Raw genomic sequence first — 17,054 nt, 5'->3', positions numbered from 1 at the left:
AGGATGTGCAGGACATGATGAAGAATACAACACATCTCTGGTGCTAAAATGCACGCAAACAAATAATGGGTTAATCAGGGTTCTCCAGCTCATGAAGGCTGGCAGCTCCGAAGAATCATAGAATATCCCAAGTTGGAAGGGACCCACAAGGACCACTGAGCCCAACTCCTGGCTCCACACAGGATCCCCACATCACCTTCTGTGGGGCTGCTCCCCAACCTCTTTCCCCTCAGTCTGTATAAATATCCAGGGCTGCCCCATCCCCATTTTAGAATCCACCATTTGTTAAACTTGATGCAATTAGGAACTGCTCTTACTCCGCAGTCATATCCAAAGCATAACTTGCTGCAGAGTACCAGAGAATCACCCTCCATCTGTCACAGTCCCATGGCCATTTGCCTCTTGGAGAAGCACTAGTGCTTTTGTAGGGCTCTATTGTTTGTGTGTTATCATACCTGAAAGAGATTCTCCAAACACCAAACCTCTCCAATGTCTTCCTGAGGAGGAGTGGAGGAGCAGCAGGAATGAAGCAAAGGATGTTTGAGGCTGAAACCCGCCTGAGACTGCAGCGAACACAATTGTAATGGGAAACTTAGAGTGCCAAGGCAGCCATGAGGCCTGCATGCTCTAGCCACATGCTGGGCATGAAGGTACCTTGGTTTCCCAAAGAGGGATTGGCTTTCAGGGTACCAATCTCTGGGCTCTTGAGTGGAATTGGCTGGACTGACACACTGGAACAGGTTGCCCAAGGAGGCTGTGGATGCCCCATCCCTGCAGGCATTCAAGGCCAGGCTGGATGTGGCTCTGGGCAGCCTGGGCTGCTGGTTGGTGACCCTGCACATAGCAGGGGGTTGAAACCAGATGATCATTATAGTCCTTTTCAATCCAGGCCATTCTATGATATGATTCAAAGAAAAACCTGTAGTTCTCTGTGCTCTCAGGGTGTCCTCAAGGCAGGCCATCCAAAACACACAGACAGCCTGATGCCAAAATTATATGCAATTATTCTGACCGAGTGAGAACAATTGCTCTGATACAGATTGTCCCCAGAGGTTTCCTAAGCACTCCCTATCACCCATGTAGAAAGCTTTTCTGATACCTGCAGTTGGCTTTTCTGCATGGTGTGAAGGAGAAAAAGAAAACTCAAACTCTATAGAGAATAAAGTTGTTTATAACACTGGCCACCTAATAGGGGTCTGATGAACCTTTCATACATGGAGCTGATTTATTAGGCAGAAGCATGAATGTTCAGTGGGCTTAGCTGTGACCATGATTTAACACTTGGAGTCCACTCATGCAGGAAGAGGCAACACAATGGGGTCTTATGGTTCCTCCTCAGGCTCCATGTTTGCCTTGTGAGAAGTCTGAAGGAAAAGGAGGCCAGGGTGGAGAGAGAAACACAGGGGGAAGAAAATGGCACAGAGGAAAGATCCTTGAGGTTCTAATGGTTTTACATCAGCCAGCAGTGTGGGGAAGGGAAAAGAAGGGAAAGGAAATGGAAGAGAAGGAAAGGAAGGGAAGGGAAGGGAAGGGAAGGGAAGGGAAGGGAAGGGAAGGGAAGGGAAGGGAAGGGAAGGGAAGGGAAGGGAAGGGAAGGGAAGGGAAGGGAAGGGAAGGGAAGGGAAGGGAAGGGAAGGGAAGGGAAGGGAAGGGAAGGATAAAGAGGCCATTAATGAAATGATCTTGACCTGCACATGGTTTTAAGTGGAAAGGTAATTAACCAAACTCATGTACAGTGTCTTCAGTCTGTAACGGTGACAAGTGGTTTCTCTGGAGTGCAGGAGAAAGCATTACATCACTGAAGCGAGCAGGGCTCTTCTTCCACCTCCTCTTGCAAGAGCAAATGAGGATAACATAAGCTGATACAGCAATCTGCTTCTGTTTGTTTGTTTTTTGTTGTTTTTATCTGAAGGCTGTGGTGCTTTCAAAGCATAATTCTGCATGCTTTTCCATAGGATATGGAGCTCTGAGTCCCAGGAGGTGCACACACCAGGGTAATTCCTCCTGTCTTCAAAGCTGGGCTCTTGGAGTCTGACCCAATTGAGGAAATTACCAGATCATTCCTGAGGAAGCTGCATCACGAATTGCCTCTAGAAAAGCATAAATGAATATATCTTCAAAACCAAACCCTCCTGGGCTCGATGGAGGCTGGGCAAGGTCTTCTGCTTAAAAAAGGAAAAGAAAAAAAAAGTAAATATAAAGGGATTTTATGCTAGAAGATAAGAACTGGTGTAACCTGGCAAGCTGCCTCATAGCAAATTGCGGCCTGTTTAACTTATCGTTTCATCGCTACAAAGTGAATAGGATTGCCATAGTTCTGGCAAGGGGGTAAAGAGTTCATTTCTTCCTTACACACCCCCATGTCCCCCTTTATATTCTCTACATATCCAAATGCTTTCAGGTTGTAGCTGTGGTTTTCCACTTGGGACACTGGCTAGCAGGAGGAGAGTGTCATCGTTTATGGTGAGTTGAACAGCTACTCCAACAGGACCCCAGGAAACCATTTAGTCACCTCCAGGGCATCTTTCTGGTGTTCAGGTGCACCAACGTGTACGTCTGATTCTAGTAAGCTTTGCTCAAGTGAGTTGGTGAACTTGAATTCCCCAAGAGGAGACAGAAACAGTGAGGCCAGCTTGTATTTAATTTAGACAACATCACATTTCCATAGATTCACAGAACCAAAAAATGGTTTGGGTTGGAAGGGACCTCAAAAGAACATCTAATTCCAACCCCCTGCCATGGGCAAGGTTGCCAACCATTAAGTCAGGCACCAGGTCAGGCTGCCCATTGGCCCCATCCAATATGGCCTTGAGCACCTCCAGTGACGAGACACCCATGTGTTATAGAAGAGGAAAGAAGAAACAGCTGCAGCTGACCGTCTTCATTCTTCCTCTACAAGCCCTCCTTGGCCACCAACACCTCTACACAGCAGCCATGCTTCCCACAGTTACATCTTCCTACAAATGCCCTGGGTTTGTGCACACTGGGTAATGTCACACTGGATAATGCAGCTGCACATTTTACTCTGTGTCTACAGGTCCTAGGAACTCCACAACCATGAGAAATGGCATGTAGCATTAGAAGGCAGGGACTGGAGCTGCATGTGGCTGTTCATCCAGCAGTGACTTTGGAATGTGGTAAATATTTCAGATCAAATCTGAATAGACTGCATTAGGGTTTGCTAGGCTGAGTACAGTAGCTTGAGGTTATGTCTGAAGGGAAGAAAAGGTGCTCAGCTTGGGAGTAAATGTTCTCTCTGTTGCGTGTTCTGAACTGAAAATCTTTTCATTCAGAACCCAATTAACAGTTCCAGTTAATAAAGAACAAATGGACAGAGTGCCCACGCTTATATGTGACAAAGAGACAAGCAATAGGGTAGCCCAGCAGGGTCAGCCATGCTTCTATGTGCTGAAATGTCTTTTGTTCCACTCCCTGTCATAGCGAGTGGGATAAATTCAGAGCAATGAGTTGTCATTTTGGAAATCAAAAAGGACATAAAGTGAGCACTGGAAAAAGTCAAGCTGTGCTATAGCTCACATGCAAGTCTTTGGAGCTGTAAGATCAGAGACAAAGCAGAGCTGCTATTGTAGTGGGGTGGCTTTGCAAAGTGTGCAGGCATGGCCAACTGATGAAATGTTTTGTTTTAGCATTCAGGAAGTTCAGAAAACTGAAGAAAATTAAGTGGTCTAGCTGGAAGTCAGTCTCAGAAAATGGGACAGGCTTATTTAAAGGATGGGATGGGATGGAATCAGATAGGACAGGAGGGGACAGGATAGAAAAGGACAGAATGAGATGGGATGGGATGGGATAGGATGAGAAGGGAAGGGAAATAATATGATAGGGTAAGGTAGGGTAGAGTAGGGAAGGAAAGGAAAGGAAAGGAAAGGAAAGGAAAGGAAAGGAAAGGAAAGGAAAGGAAAGGAAAGGAAAGGAAAGGAAAGGAAAGGAAAGGAAAGGAAAGGAAAGGAAAGGAAAGGAAAGGAAAGGAAAGGAAAGGAAAGGAAAGGAAAGGAAAGGAAAGGAAAGGAAAGGAAAGGAAAGGAAAGGAAAGGAAAGGAAAGGAAAGGGTAGAGTAGGGCAGGGTAGGGTAGGGTAGGGTAGGGTAGAGTAGGGCAGGGTAGGGTAGGGTAGGGTAGGGTAGGGTAGGGTAGGGTAGGGTAGGGTAGGGTAGGGTAGGGTAGGGTAGGGTAGGGTAGGTTGGAAGGGTCCCATAAAGATCATTTAATTTTATCCTTCCCCACATTCAGAAGAGGGGCTTGTAATACCAGGGTGAAACAACAGGAATCCCTGTTCATTGCAGGGCAGTTGGACTAAATGACCTTTAAAGGTCCCTTCCAACTCTAAGGATTCTATGGTTCTATGATTCCATGAATTTCTTAGGGATCTGATAAGAGTGTGATTAAACAAGTTAAAGAACAACAAACACTATTACAGTTCTGACTGAGAAGAATAAAAATATCCATGTGAATATGATCTGATCTCGGTATTGTGCAAAGCTTTGGGAACAATCAGACGAGCAAGAATAGAAAACAAAACTCACCAAGGGTTCTCAGCTGAATAGATTTCAGCAGACCAACCTGATGAAATAACTTGTTTACCAAAGAGAAGGCATCAGGTCTTAGGAAGGCAAATGTAGCAGAGGCTTCAAACTCCAGAGAGAAACAGAGCAGCACTTGTGCCCTTATTGAGGTCTTCCTTGCACTGAGTGATGCTTCTTCTTTATCAGACAGACTATGCATAGACAGAAAGCTTAGTTAGAGTCAGAGTAATCAGTAATAGAAATGGATATGTTTACATTTGCTGGATTAAGTAAGCCAAAAGCAGTGGAAAAGGGAGGTCCTCTGGGCACCACCAGTTAAAAAACACATAAGTCACAGGCTCTTGGAAGAACTGGATGAATGGTTGTATCTGCTTGTGTCAACATTTCAGACAGAAAGACTTTCCATTGATTGCTTGGAGGTGTCTGACACCCTTGAAAGGGGATGGGATGGAATAGGGTAGAGTAGGATAGAGTAGGGTGGGATAGGGTAGGGTGGGGTAGGATGGGAAAGGGATGGGATGAGGTGGGATGGAATAGGGTAGGGTAAGGTAAGGTGGGATGGGGTAGAATGGGAGAGGAGAGGAGAGGAGAGGAGAGGAGAGGAGAGGAGAGGAGAGGAGAGGAGAGGAGAGGAGAGGAGAGGAGAGGAGAGGAGAGGAGAGGAGAGGAGAGGAGAGGAGAGGAGAGGAGAGGAGAGGAGAGGAGAGGAGAGGAGAGGAGAGGAGAGGAGAGGAGAGGAGAGGAGAGGAGAGGAGAGGAGAGGAGAGGAGAGGAGAGGAGAGATTTTTCTTACTGTCCTCCTTCCTCCTCAGAAATGTGACCAATATTATTTATTGCAGGTGAAAAACAAGTGTTGTAGCTCAAAAACAACAAAGACTAATGTAATCTAACTTCCTGAATGATTAAAAAAGCTATTATTTTCTAAAACTGCAACCACTGCATCTGCCTTTCCTGAAGCAAATAATTAACAGCTACGTATGAATCCAATTGATCTGACTATTGTCGTTGTTGCACAGCAGAAGACCTCAAAACCTACTGCTCTGAAGCAGGTATATAATTAGGCTTATAGTGAGGGTGAGGGAACAGATCTGCCCCAGAGGCCAGTGGGCACTACACAGCTCCCAAAGCAGTGGGCACAGCCTGGAGCTGCTGGGAGCACTGAGACACCACTGTCAGCCATAGGGTTTGGGCTGTGCTGGATGGAGAAAGGGGTTGGGCTCAGTGATCCCTATCCAACTTGGGATACTCTGTGATTCTATGAGTGCAAAATATGGGACAAGAGGCAGTTTGCATCTCCTTTTCAAGTCTGAAATCTGCTGCAGAGGTTCTGGGTGTGGTTTTCTTTTCAGCGCTTCATTTATCCATTCCCCATATGGCATCTAAAAGAGCTCATGGGAAATGGTATTAGCTTTTCCCAAGCTGGCCCTCCATTTACTGAAAGAGAAGGAGAGAAAGGTTTGCCACAGGCCAACGTGGTGCATCATGCATGTAAGTAACACTGGGACTGCTGGCTGTTGCAGGTGGCCTCATAATGATTGCAGTTGCCCAATGCAATCCAGGAGTACAAGATTGCACAGACCTGCACATTACCAGTGCTCATATAAGCAAAGCTAGGACATGGGACTATGAACAAGGACACCTTAGAAGGACACCAAGCCAGTGTATCAGTTTTCTATATGGAACCATGATAATGCTCTGCCTGGGGTGAAATACAAGCAACCACACCACACACAAAAGGGTTACATCTTTTTTTTTTCCTTTTATTTCTTGAGAGGAGGGGATGACACGTGGGTCAGAGCATGGAGAAGCTGCTCCCAAAGCCACCGCTGTGCCTCCTCTCCCCCAGGGGCTCCTCCTCAGCACTTAGATCCACTTCTTCCAGTTGGGAGGCAGGCAGCAATGCCCCTTGCAGTTGAGGGAGGTGGCTGGGACTTCTGCTTTGGAGCACTTGGCGGAGCAGTAACCGATCTTCTCCGGGCAGTGCTTCAAAAACAGCCCATAGCCTGCAAAGGGAAGCACAGAGTGTTGGCTCAGGGTGCTGCCTCCGCGTCCCACTGGCCTGTTCCCTAAAGCCAACAGAGCCCCTGCAGCCCCGACCCTCATCCCTCTGCTCTCCCACCTCCCTCTGACTTCTGTCCCAACTCAATGCCCTCCTACCTGGGGCAGCCAGGGAGACCAGCAGGAGGACAGCGAAGACAAGGCAGAGGAACCTCATGGCTGGAGACGAGCTGGGATGTGAGCAAGGCTGGAGAGAGCTGGAGGAGAGGAGAGGAGCTGGGTGCTGCTGAGGGCAGTGCTGGTACCCTGCTACTTATAGGGAGTGTGAGCAGAGAGGAGGGTTTGCTGTGGGCAGGGTTTGCTGCTCACCACACCTCTTTTGGCTCCCCATGGCAATGGGAATGGCACTGAGCCTGCCCGATCTGGACAGTGCTCTCAGACATTGGGTTTGAAGGCCCTGAGTGGAGCTGGGATTTGGATCTGATGATCCCGGTGGGTCCCTTCCCATCTGAGATTTTCTGTGGTCCTACCTTCCTTCTTCCCTCTGCTGCCTTTACACCAGCTCTTGTTTCTCCCATGGAATGGAGCATCTCAGCATCTCCCAGCACTGCTTCCCTTTCTCTCTTTGTAGGCTCATCTGTACTCAGGCTGTCTGGTCCTTGTGCCTTAACTCAGGGAAGGAATTTATAGCTGCTCCTTTTGCATCCAGAAGCGGTGGATCCACACAAATACTGTGGCTCTGCATGCTGAGCCAATGTTAGCAACAAGCAGTGGTGTTCATTTCAGTTCAAATATGAATAGTGTGAAGTAGGGGTTCTCCTAATTCATGAATTTATAGGAACTTATGCATTCCATGTATTTAAGATAAACAAGTGCTTGTCAGAGGGTGCTCTGCAGCTTAATTCAAATAAATAGCATTATTCACTGAAGAAGCTTCTGAATGGCCAACTGCAGAAATGAGCAGAGTTATTTCCCTACAGTCCTCATGGGAAGCTGGAATAAGGCAGTGGGAGGCAAAGGGGAGAAGCAAGGAATGAACAAGAGAGCTGGGACGGTATGGACGTGTAGGGACAGATAACTGGGATTAAGTGTTCGTGCCAGGGGACTGGATGAGATCTCGTCACGCCAGGAGCACAGAACAATCCTCATCAGAAACAAAGACTTCATTAGAGGTGTATTCCTGATCTGAGCAGTGTGGCAGGAGGAGGAACACAACCAAAGCCATCTCTGAAGAAGTGGTGTTTGCTTTCTGCTGTGTGCAATGTCACCCTGACCTGCTGCACCCACTGCCAAACGTGACGGGTGCCTGGGGCCATGCTCCAGTGGGCTTCACCTCCCAGCCCCAACCTGGGACTGCAGGCTTGAAGGAAATGAAAAGCAAAACACTCCGTGACCATCAGTTACTACATTTCTAGTTACCATGGCAATGGTAGAAGGACACCTCAGAAGGCTGTTCTGAGTCCTGATCTACCCAGGGTCTTCATTACCAAACCACATAATGGAAATAAGACAGTGCTTGCTGAGTTTGCAGACAGCAGGTTGGAGAATGCAGGCAATCAGCACTGTTTGCAAAAGATTGATGGAGAAGTTGGAGCAGGCAGTATCTGACAGTGCAGCAGCTCTGCAGAAGAGGTGTGGAGCTGCAGTGGGTCAAGCACTTATGGAATCGTTCAATCACAGAACAGGTTGGGTTGGAAGGGACCCTTAAGATCACCCAGTTCCAACCCCCTGCTATAGTCAGGGATACCTCCCTCTAGACCAGCTTGCTCTCAGCCCCATCCAGCCTGGCCGTGAATGCTTCCAGGGATGGAGCATCCACAGCCTCTCTGGGCAGCTGTTCCAGCACCTCACCAATCTCACATAAGAGAACTTCCCCCTGATATCCAGCCTAAATCTTCCCTCTTTCAACTTAAAACCATTTCCCCTTGTACCGCTGTTATCTACCCTTGTAATGAGTTGACTCCCCTCCTGTCTGTAGGCTCCCTTTAGGTAATGCCAGGCTGCACTGATGTCACCCCACAGCCTTCTCCATGCTGAACAAGCCCAGCTCCCTCAGACCATCGTTGTAGGGTAGGTGCTCCAGCTCTCTGATCATCTTTGTGGCCTCCTCTGGACCCTCCCCAGAGGCTCCCTGTCTTTCTTCTATTGGGGAATTTCTTTGCTCTTGTGCTTCCTGTGGTGGTGAGGAAGGGGACACAGATCCCAGGCCTCCCCCAAGCCAAGGCTGCTCACACCAGGTTCCCCTTCATGTCTGGACCCACAGGTCCAAGCCACAGTGAGAGTTATTTCTTCATCATGTCCACTGCTCAGCCCTGTTTCTTGGAGTTACATCTCTGCCAAATATTGAGAAACACCCGAATCCCTGTGATAGCGATCTTGATTTCCATCAGGTTCCTCTGCCCCAGCAGATCCATTCTGTCTGTTCTCTGGCCTCTTATCAAATTCAATGATTTTCTATTGAATTTGGTATGATATGAGGTCTGGGGGGACAGAGTGTTGGGCGGAGGGGCCATCAGGCATGCAGTGCAGTGAGCCGTGGTGTGATTACCCTGCCAAAGCCCTCCTCTCTGCTCACACTCCCTATAAGTAGCAGGGTACCAGCACTGCCCTCAGCAGCACCCAGCTCCTCTCCTCCAGCTCTCTCCAGCCTTGCTCACATCCCAGCTCGTCTCCAGCCATGAGGTTCCTCTGCCTCGTCTTCGCTGTCCTCCTGCTGGTCTCCCTGGCCGCCCCAGGTAGGAGGGCATTGAGTTGGGACAGAAGTCAGAGGGAGGTGGGAGAGCAGAGGGATGAGGGTCGTGGCTGCAGGGGCTCTGTTGGCTTTAGGGAACAGGCCAGTGGGACACGGAGGCAGCACCCTGAGCCAACACTCTGTGCTTCCCTTTGCAGGCTATGGGCTGTTCCTGAAGCACTGCCCGGAGAAGATCGGTCGCTGCTCCGCCAAGTGCTCCAAAGCAGAGGTCTCGGCCACCTCCCCCAGCTGCAAGGGGCATTGCTGCCTGCCTGCCGGCTGGAAGAAGTGGATCTAAGTGCTGAGGAGGAGCCCCTGGGGGAGAGGAGGCACTGCGGTGGCTTTGGGAGCAGCTTTTCCATGCTCTGACCCACGTGTCATCCCCTCCTCTCAATAAATAAAAGGAGAAAAAAAAGATGTAACCCTTTTGTGTATGGTGTGGTTGCTTGTATTTCACCCCAGGCAGAGCTCTACCACCCTGTCCATATCCTGCCCTACACCTCCTCACTAAGCTTCCTGCTCTGATATGTTTGAAATAAGATGCTTATTTGATGTGGCTTCTTTGCTTTTGCCAGGCACTGTTTATTTTCTTTTCTGTTTCCCTCATTTGAACACAATTTCAGCTTTTTCCTTCTAACAGCCTTCCTCATCCCACTGTTTTACTGTGACCTTTTCTTCCAGCTCTTTCTCAGGCCTTTTATTTTAATAGGTGTCATACATTCTCTCAGAGTCTCCAACACACTGGCCTTAAATTGCTCCCGTGGTGCTTGCAAATAATCTATTTGCAAGGGTTTAACTCCTTTAGCTGTCCCTTTTGTCTTCTTTTCAACCTTCCCCCCTTTTTTATCTAGCTCTCTTATCGCAATTAAGCACAGAAATAGTGGCCTTTCCATGTGGGTTGAGCCCGTAACTGCTCTTTTCTCATTGCAAACACAGAAAAGCTCTCTGCGCAGCAGTGATTTATCAATGCTGGCTTTCTAAGGCATGAATATTCATCTAATAATGGCTGAAATTTTTAATAAAGAGGGCATATCACTGGAACAGGTTGCCCAAGGAGGCTGTGGATGCCCCATCCCTGCAGGCATTCAAGGCCAGGCTGGATGTGGCTCTGGGCAGCCTGGGCTGCTGGTTGGTGACCCTGCACACAGCAGGGGGTTGGAACTGGATGATTATTGTGGGCCTTTTCAACCCAGGCCATTCTATGATTCTGTGGTGCCGACCCCCACCTGACCACCACCTCCTTTCAGGGCGTCATAGAGAGGTGGTGGTCAGTTGGGGGTCAGCCTCTGCTTCCATGTAACAGGGATAGGATGAGATGGAATGGCCTCTAGTTGTTCCATGGAAGGTTCAGCTTGGACATTAGGGAACATTTCTTCTCTGAAAGAGTGGACCAGCGTTGGAATGGGCTGCTCATGGAGGCGACCAAGAATCGTGCAGATGTACTGAGGGACATGGGTTAGTGGGGGAATACTGGTGGTAGGTGGATGGTTGGATTGGATGATCTTGGAGGTCTTTCCCAAACTTGGTAATTCTATGGTTCTATTCTATGATACTTTAATGGGGTCTTCATATTTCAGCATCCCTGGCCCTACTATTTAGGATATTTATTAATGACCTCCCTTTCAAGAGGCTGTTTGATCTTTTGCTCCCATCAGCTCTTGGCTTGCCCCCAGAGGGATCCATTGAGAGCTTCTTGGATGCTTTTTGCAGAGGGGCATTTTGTTGCCTTTTTGGGAAGACAGTGTGAACAAGCATCACTCTTGCACCACAGAGACAGCACTTTGGTGGTCAAAACGTTGCAATAGGCAGCCTTGGTCTCTGCTCTTTGCTTTCTTTGTGCTATTACATATTTCTTGGGGAAAAATGGGAAGGAAACAGCAAAGGGTTCGTTGCTCTTGTGGTCAGCCTTCTATGTTCAGTCATTTTAGCCCTGTATGGCTGTGTCATCTCCTCATCAGCACACAGTTCTTTGGGGTATTTCCTCTTTCATTCCAAAACCTGTTGTCTGGGGCTAGGGGAAGCTTGGCAAACCACTGCTCCTTACTGGCTGCCAGGTGAGCAGGACGGCAGCAGCTCACAATGGCACATTGTGCACCAGCTCCAGAGCCTTTTGCTGTGTGTGAAGGGCCCCATTTCTGGCAACTTGTTTTGGATTCTGGAGTGTGATGGACATGGACGTGCAGTTGTGGCCCATGGGCACTTGGTCATGGATTGCATTGAAGAGTCCCCTGCTTTGTCCTGTGCCAGAAGCAGCTGCAGGATGTGACACCTGGGTGCCTGCGCTGGGTGAGGATGCTCTAGAGACAGCCCAGCAGTGGGATTTTGGGGGTGCAAGGGGAGGAGATGGATGTTCACTCCAGACTCTACCCCTTTGGTGGGACTGAGGTCCTTGTGCCAAGGGCTGAATGGGACTGAGGGGGCTCTGGGGGCTGTTGTATCTTCTCTAACTAAATTGTGTTGGAGGAAAATGCAATAGTAGGCAATCCATTCAACTAATGCACGCTCTGCTTCAAAGCAGGGCTCCCAAAGCCTCTTCCCACCTGGTGTGTCACATTGCAGTCCCAGATCTGGGGCTGCCCAAGGTGTGCTGTGCAGGGACACAGCAAAGCTTCCCCTGGTGCCCCTACCCAGAGATGCATGAACCACACAGCACACAGAAATCACATCAACTCCTATTTATTTCAAAGCAAAAGACACCATCCGTCACTCAACAAACACAGCGCTGGGAGCTCCTCTGCCAGATCCATTCCTGCTCCACTGCTGGACCTGCTACCCATCATTTTCCCTTTTTGGGAGGGGGGAGGCAGCAATACTTGTTCTTGCAGAATCGGCGGAATGTCCACTCGTCCCTTTTGCCGCACACGGAGGCGCAGAACCCTTTGCAGGTGCCCTCGTACTGCCCATACCCTGCGGTGGGAGAGATGGAGACGGGACATAACACAACATGCAGGAGAGCAGAGCCCAAAAGTCAGGAGTTATCTCCTTGCTGGCTCATAACACTGTGCTTATGTAGGGTAGGACGAGTTCTTTCTTCCCCCGTTGAGCCTGCCGGACACTGGGCACTCAGCTCTATGCTGGTCTGAAGCAGAAGGGAGCAGAGGGAAGCAGCAAGGTGAGCTGCAGTGCCAGCACCATCACCATCACCATCACCATCACCATCACCATCACCATCACCATCACCATCACCATCACCCTCTGCCCAACTGCAGATTGGAGGGGAAAGACAGGAGGCACAGGGTGCTGCGAACATAGGGTGGAAGGGAAAGGAAGGACTGGGGTACAGCAAGGAAAGCAGAACATCAGGAGGTGCCTCCCTTGTGACTACATGCCTCTAAAACTCAGGGACCCAAGGGATGCATTTGGAGATGGTGCTGCTGGAGGTTGTGCACCCACCCGCACCCTCAGAGCCTGGGGATGGCATTGCTGGTTTACCTGGGACAGCCATGGAGAAGAGCAGGAGCACAGCGAAGAGCACGCAGAGCAGCTTCATGTTTGGAGGAGAGAGGAGATCCCACGTCCACAGTGGGCAGCTCTGGAGACCCTGGATTTTATAGAGGGATTCCTGATCTGAGCAGTGTGGCAGGAGGAGGAACGTAACCAAAGCCATCTCCAAAGAGGTGGTGTTTGCTTTCTGCTGTGTGCAATGTCACCCCAACCTGCTGCACCCACTGCCAAAGGTGGCGGGCGCCTGGGGCCATGCTCCAGTGGGCTTCACCTCCCAGTCCCAACCTGGGCATGTGGGTGTGATGCCCCTCCTCCAGATCCACCTGTGGGCATCCAGAGCCGTGCTCCATAAGGCTGGGGAATCTGATCTGTGGATATTAGGAAACATTTCTTCTCTAAAAGAGCAGTGATGCAGTGGCACAGCTGCCCAGGGAGGTGGTGGGGTCACCGTCCCTGGTGGGGTTCAATGTGGGGTTGTGAGTTCAGTACTGTATTGCCTAAGGATTTTTATGGTCATCTGTAGACTCTGCTGAATGTATTCATAGATCAGAAGTTGAAAGGGACTTCAAAGAGTTAAAGGCCAGAATTAGCAATCCCGTGGATCTTTTTGTGCTTAAGAAATAATAAGACAAATATAGGGAAAGCTGCCTGCTCTGTACAAACACGAGCAATTAGCTGGAGAATGCAAAACAAGGAGCCTGCAGAAAGGATTCAGATTGCAGAGGGTCATGGGCAGGAACAAAACAAAAGCAATGTCGTGGCGCTGGGAGGCCAGAACCAATTGTCCCACAAGGATAAACAGGAGCTGGGTTTGTAAAAGGCATCCAGCCAGTTCATGTACCCTGAGGTTCATTTCAGCAGGATAAAAGCTGAAGGCTGTTGTGAAAATGGCAGGAGATTGAGAAGATAGGGCCTGTAAGAGAAGATTGAAGCTAAGAGAAAGATGAAGGCCGGGCTGGATGGGGTTCTGAGCACTGATGGAGCTGTGGGTGTCCCTGTTCACTGCAGGGAGTGGGACAGATGGACTTGAAGGGTCTCTTCCTTCTCACACAGCTCTACAGTTCTATAAGTTCATGGGAAGGAATGCAGGACCTACTTCTTCAAGGAGGATTTATACCTAATTTTCAAGTTTGCATTTACTCTGTGAGTTTTTTAATTGTTTCATATGCTCAATGTGAAAGAAGGTGTTTTTCTGGGAGGTGCTTTCCCAATAAATGTGTGCTTTCCCATTACATCCTACCCAGCTTTTGAGTCATAAAATACTGGAGAACTGGTAGGTTTGTGGGGCAGGGAGGATGAACAAAGTGTCTGCAAATGGCAGGCTCACCCAGATGCTGGTAATGGGGTGAGCCCCAGTGCTCATCAGTGGGGTGGGGAACAACAAAAAGGGTTACATGCAATATGAGGTTTGCTAAAGTGAGAGCTATGTTGGTTTCTCTGACACTGGGGGTGGACACACAGGACCTTCCCAAGCCGAGGTTGCTCACAGCAGGGCCTCTGTCACTGCAGCCAGCCTCTCTTGGTGATAGGTCCAGACAATAGGGAGAGTTATCAGTACATTGTGGCCATGGCTCAGCTCTGCTGCATCTCTGTCAGAGGCTGAGAAAGGCCCAAGCCCTGTGATATCAATCTCATTCTCCCATCCTTATTCTTTCACAGATATCCATCAGGACACTGACCCATCCCTGCAGGCATTTCAAGGCCAGGCTGGATGTGGCTCTGGGCAGCCTGGGCTGCTGGTTGGTGACCCTGCACACAGCAGGGGGTTGAAACTGGATGAGCATTGTGGTCCTTTTCAACCCAGGCCATTCTGAGATTCTATGACCTATCAGTCCCACCTGTCCTGCTGTTGACAGTCCCTATTCCCTCATACTCTCTTCCAGAGACAGTGTGTTGAAATGGTGCCTGATATTGAGCAACTGGACCCATGGAAGGAGGAGGCTGCCAGCACACCTGGATGCATGCAGGAAGTTCTGGTGCTTGTTCCACAGCTGTGCGTCCAGCCACAAACAGCACAATCTTGGAGGGGTTCCCACGCCTCCCTAGCATCCTCTGCTCTATAAATACTGGCAGCCACAGCTTCAATCCATACCACCTCTTCCCATTGAGCCCTCTGCAGCTCTTCTCTCTCCAGCCTCGCTCAGACCCCAGCTCGCCTCCAGCCTTGAGGTTCCTCTACCTCATCTTCTCCGTCTTCCTGCTGGTCTCCCTGGCCACCATAGGTAAGAGGGCAAATGGGGCAAGATGAGCTGATACAAACTGAGATTTGTTGGTTTAAAGTGACTTAAACTCTCAAAAATATACGTATCACCACGGGAGGTGATTGCTATCACCAGGTCGATACAGTGGGGCTATGAAATAAGGACTGGGTCAGCCAGATTTGAGTAAGAATAACTTCAGTATTCAGTCTGGGAGTGAGCCCAGGACAGACCATTTCTCACTAAGGGTCTAGATGTGGATAAACCTGTTGGGAGCCACGAGAGATTCATGGTACCAGAGGGGACACTTTCAAATTGATTTCTGTATCAAGGGGCAGTCCTGGATGTATCTGATTTACTGATGTGACACAGCCATAGTTGTTAATGGCTCTTTCTGTGACTTTGGTCCTTCTACAGAAGGCAAGAGGTGACTCTGGGCTAAGATTCCCCAGCTAGGCCTTAGGAACCCCATTCAGATATCACTTCTCATCCACATCTACACCATGAACTGGCCCTGTAGTCACCAGCTGCGGGGAGAGGGAGCTGCAGTTAGTTTCTTAAGCTTGTGTTCTTCAAGTTTCCTTCCACCTTCAGGTCTGGACTCGGGCAGTCTTTCCCCTGAGCAGTGCCTGTGCCTGGAGGTAGCATTGGAGACAGCATCCCAAGCCAACACTCTGTGCTTCCCTTTGCAGGCTATGGGCAGGACCTGAAGCACTGCCCGAAGAAGATCAGTTACTGCTCTACCAAGTGATCTGGGCCATCTCCTTCGACTGCAAGGGGCATTGCTGCATGTCTCCCAGCTGGAAGAAGGGGAAATAAGGGTTGAGGAGGAGCCCCTGGGGGAGAGGAGGCACTGCGGTGGCTTTGGGAGCAGCTTCTCCATGCTCTGACCCACGTGTCATCCCCTCTTCTCAATAAGTAAAAGGAGAAAAAAAAGATGTAACCCCTGTGTGTGGTGTGTGGTTGTTTGTATTTCTCCCCGTGATTCCATGCAGGGCTTTAGAAGGGTATTCCGAACTCAACCCAAATGATGACAGCCATGCTCACAGGGAAATATCAGCTCTGTGCTGAGCAGATGTCTGTTGTCTGTCAAAGGACTGCAGACACCCAGAGCATCAAGATTTCAGTGTACTCATTTCAGAATCAATCCTACTCACAGTTAATAGACTTGGAGCAAATGCTTCTGTAAGTCCTGCTCCCCAGGGCACACAAACCCAACCTGCTCTCAGGCAGTGCTGGAGGGAATGGTACAAGGCATTGCCAGCATTGTTTGGTTTGAAAGGTGCAGTGACTGCCAGGGAACACAACTTACAGTGACTGCTCAGGTTCAATCACTTCTTGAGGTGGAGGTACTGTGGCTGCTATTTCTTTGCTTCTCCACAAGGAGAGAGAAGAAAGGAGCTTGTAAGCAAGAGGAAGACTATTTACACACTCTAGTAGGGGTAGTAGAAGGGGGCAATGACTTTAAACTAAAAGAGGAGATTTAGGTTAGGTGTTAGGAAGAAATTCTGTGCCAGCCCTGCTCTGAAGGAGTCTGCGCAGCCCTACTTCACAGCACCAGTGACAAATGGGCGCAGAGGGGGTGTCTCATTGTCAGATGGCCACTGGGTTGGAGTGACATAATATCCCACTATGCAGCAAACAATATGTCCTTGGACAACAGCAAAGTCACGCTCCTCTTTAACGCTGTCCTTTCTGTCAAGGAATGTGTATAAATATCAGAATTTCCAGCCCTATTACTAGAAACAGATTCAAGCTCTCTCTGAAAGGCTGTATCCCAGAACTGCTGTGGTCCTGGTGGAAAACTGGTCATGAAGATCATCTACGTTGTGTTTGTTGTTTTTCTAATGGCCCTGATGGCCACCCCAGGTAAGGTGACAAATGATGTGGAGGATAAATGAATGAACTATAGAGGAACAAACATAGGCTTAATGCTCTTTGTTTAATTTCTACAGGAAAAAGCCAGTCCAAAAAGTGCTGCAGTAGGTGCTGTTCCAGGATGTGCACTAAAAGAGAGAAGGAGGAGCATACTGAAGGCTGTGGGAGCTCATATTGCTGCCTGACACACAGGAAGAAGAAGTAGAGCAGAGGCTTTTGGTGATGGGACAAAGAGGGAAATGGTGATGTTTGCAGTAATTGCTTC

The 17,054-nt window shown here is 49.1% G+C and overlaps 4 protein-coding genes across 4 annotated transcripts; 2 read left to right on the top strand and 2 right to left on the bottom strand.

The window, feature by feature from the left end:
• Positions 1-6,279: 6,279 nt before the first annotated feature.
• Positions 6,280-6,855, bottom strand: LOC107312344 (cygnin-like). The gene is made up of 2 exons (XM_015859655.3): positions 6,698-6,855; positions 6,280-6,543 (listed from the first exon to the last, which is right to left on the bottom strand). Exons 1-2 carry the CDS (start codon positions 6,753-6,755, stop codon positions 6,404-6,406), a joined length of 198 nt encoding a protein of 65 aa, XP_015715141.2. The 5' UTR covers positions 6,756-6,855; the 3' UTR covers positions 6,280-6,403.
• Positions 6,856-9,116: 2,261 nt separating this feature from the next.
• LOC107312345 (meleagrin-like) lies at positions 9,117-9,691 on the top strand. The gene is made up of 2 exons (XM_015859656.3): positions 9,117-9,273; positions 9,428-9,691. The coding sequence occupies exons 1-2, from the start codon at positions 9,216-9,218 to the stop codon at positions 9,565-9,567; spliced, it is 198 nt and encodes a 65-aa protein (XP_015715142.2). The 5' UTR covers positions 9,117-9,215; the 3' UTR covers positions 9,568-9,691.
• A 2,238-nt stretch (positions 9,692-11,929) lies between these two features.
• On the bottom strand, positions 11,930-12,903 carry LOC107312327 (uncharacterized). The gene is made up of 2 exons (XM_032443477.2): positions 12,702-12,903; positions 11,930-12,176 (listed from the first exon to the last, which is right to left on the bottom strand). Exons 1-2 carry the CDS (start codon positions 12,874-12,876, stop codon positions 12,046-12,048), a joined length of 306 nt encoding a protein of 101 aa, XP_032299368.2. The 5' UTR covers positions 12,877-12,903; the 3' UTR covers positions 11,930-12,045.
• Positions 12,904-14,612: 1,709 nt separating this feature from the next.
• Positions 14,613-15,854, top strand: LOC146761607 (uncharacterized). The gene is made up of 2 exons (XM_085542297.1): positions 14,613-14,935; positions 15,604-15,854. Exons 1-2 carry the CDS (start codon positions 14,641-14,643, stop codon positions 15,660-15,662), a joined length of 354 nt encoding a protein of 117 aa, XP_085398423.1. The 5' UTR covers positions 14,613-14,640; the 3' UTR covers positions 15,663-15,854.
• Positions 15,855-17,054: the final 1,200 nt, after the last annotated feature.

This window comes from Coturnix japonica, chromosome 3, assembly GCF_054131305.1.
Source record: "Coturnix japonica strain WE chromosome 3, WE-NBRP24, whole genome shotgun sequence".
Lineage (NCBI taxonomy): Eukaryota > Metazoa > Chordata > Aves > Galliformes > Phasianidae > Coturnix > Coturnix japonica.
Note: the sequence above shows the minus strand (reverse complement) of the source record. Positions and strands in the feature narration are given on the sequence as shown.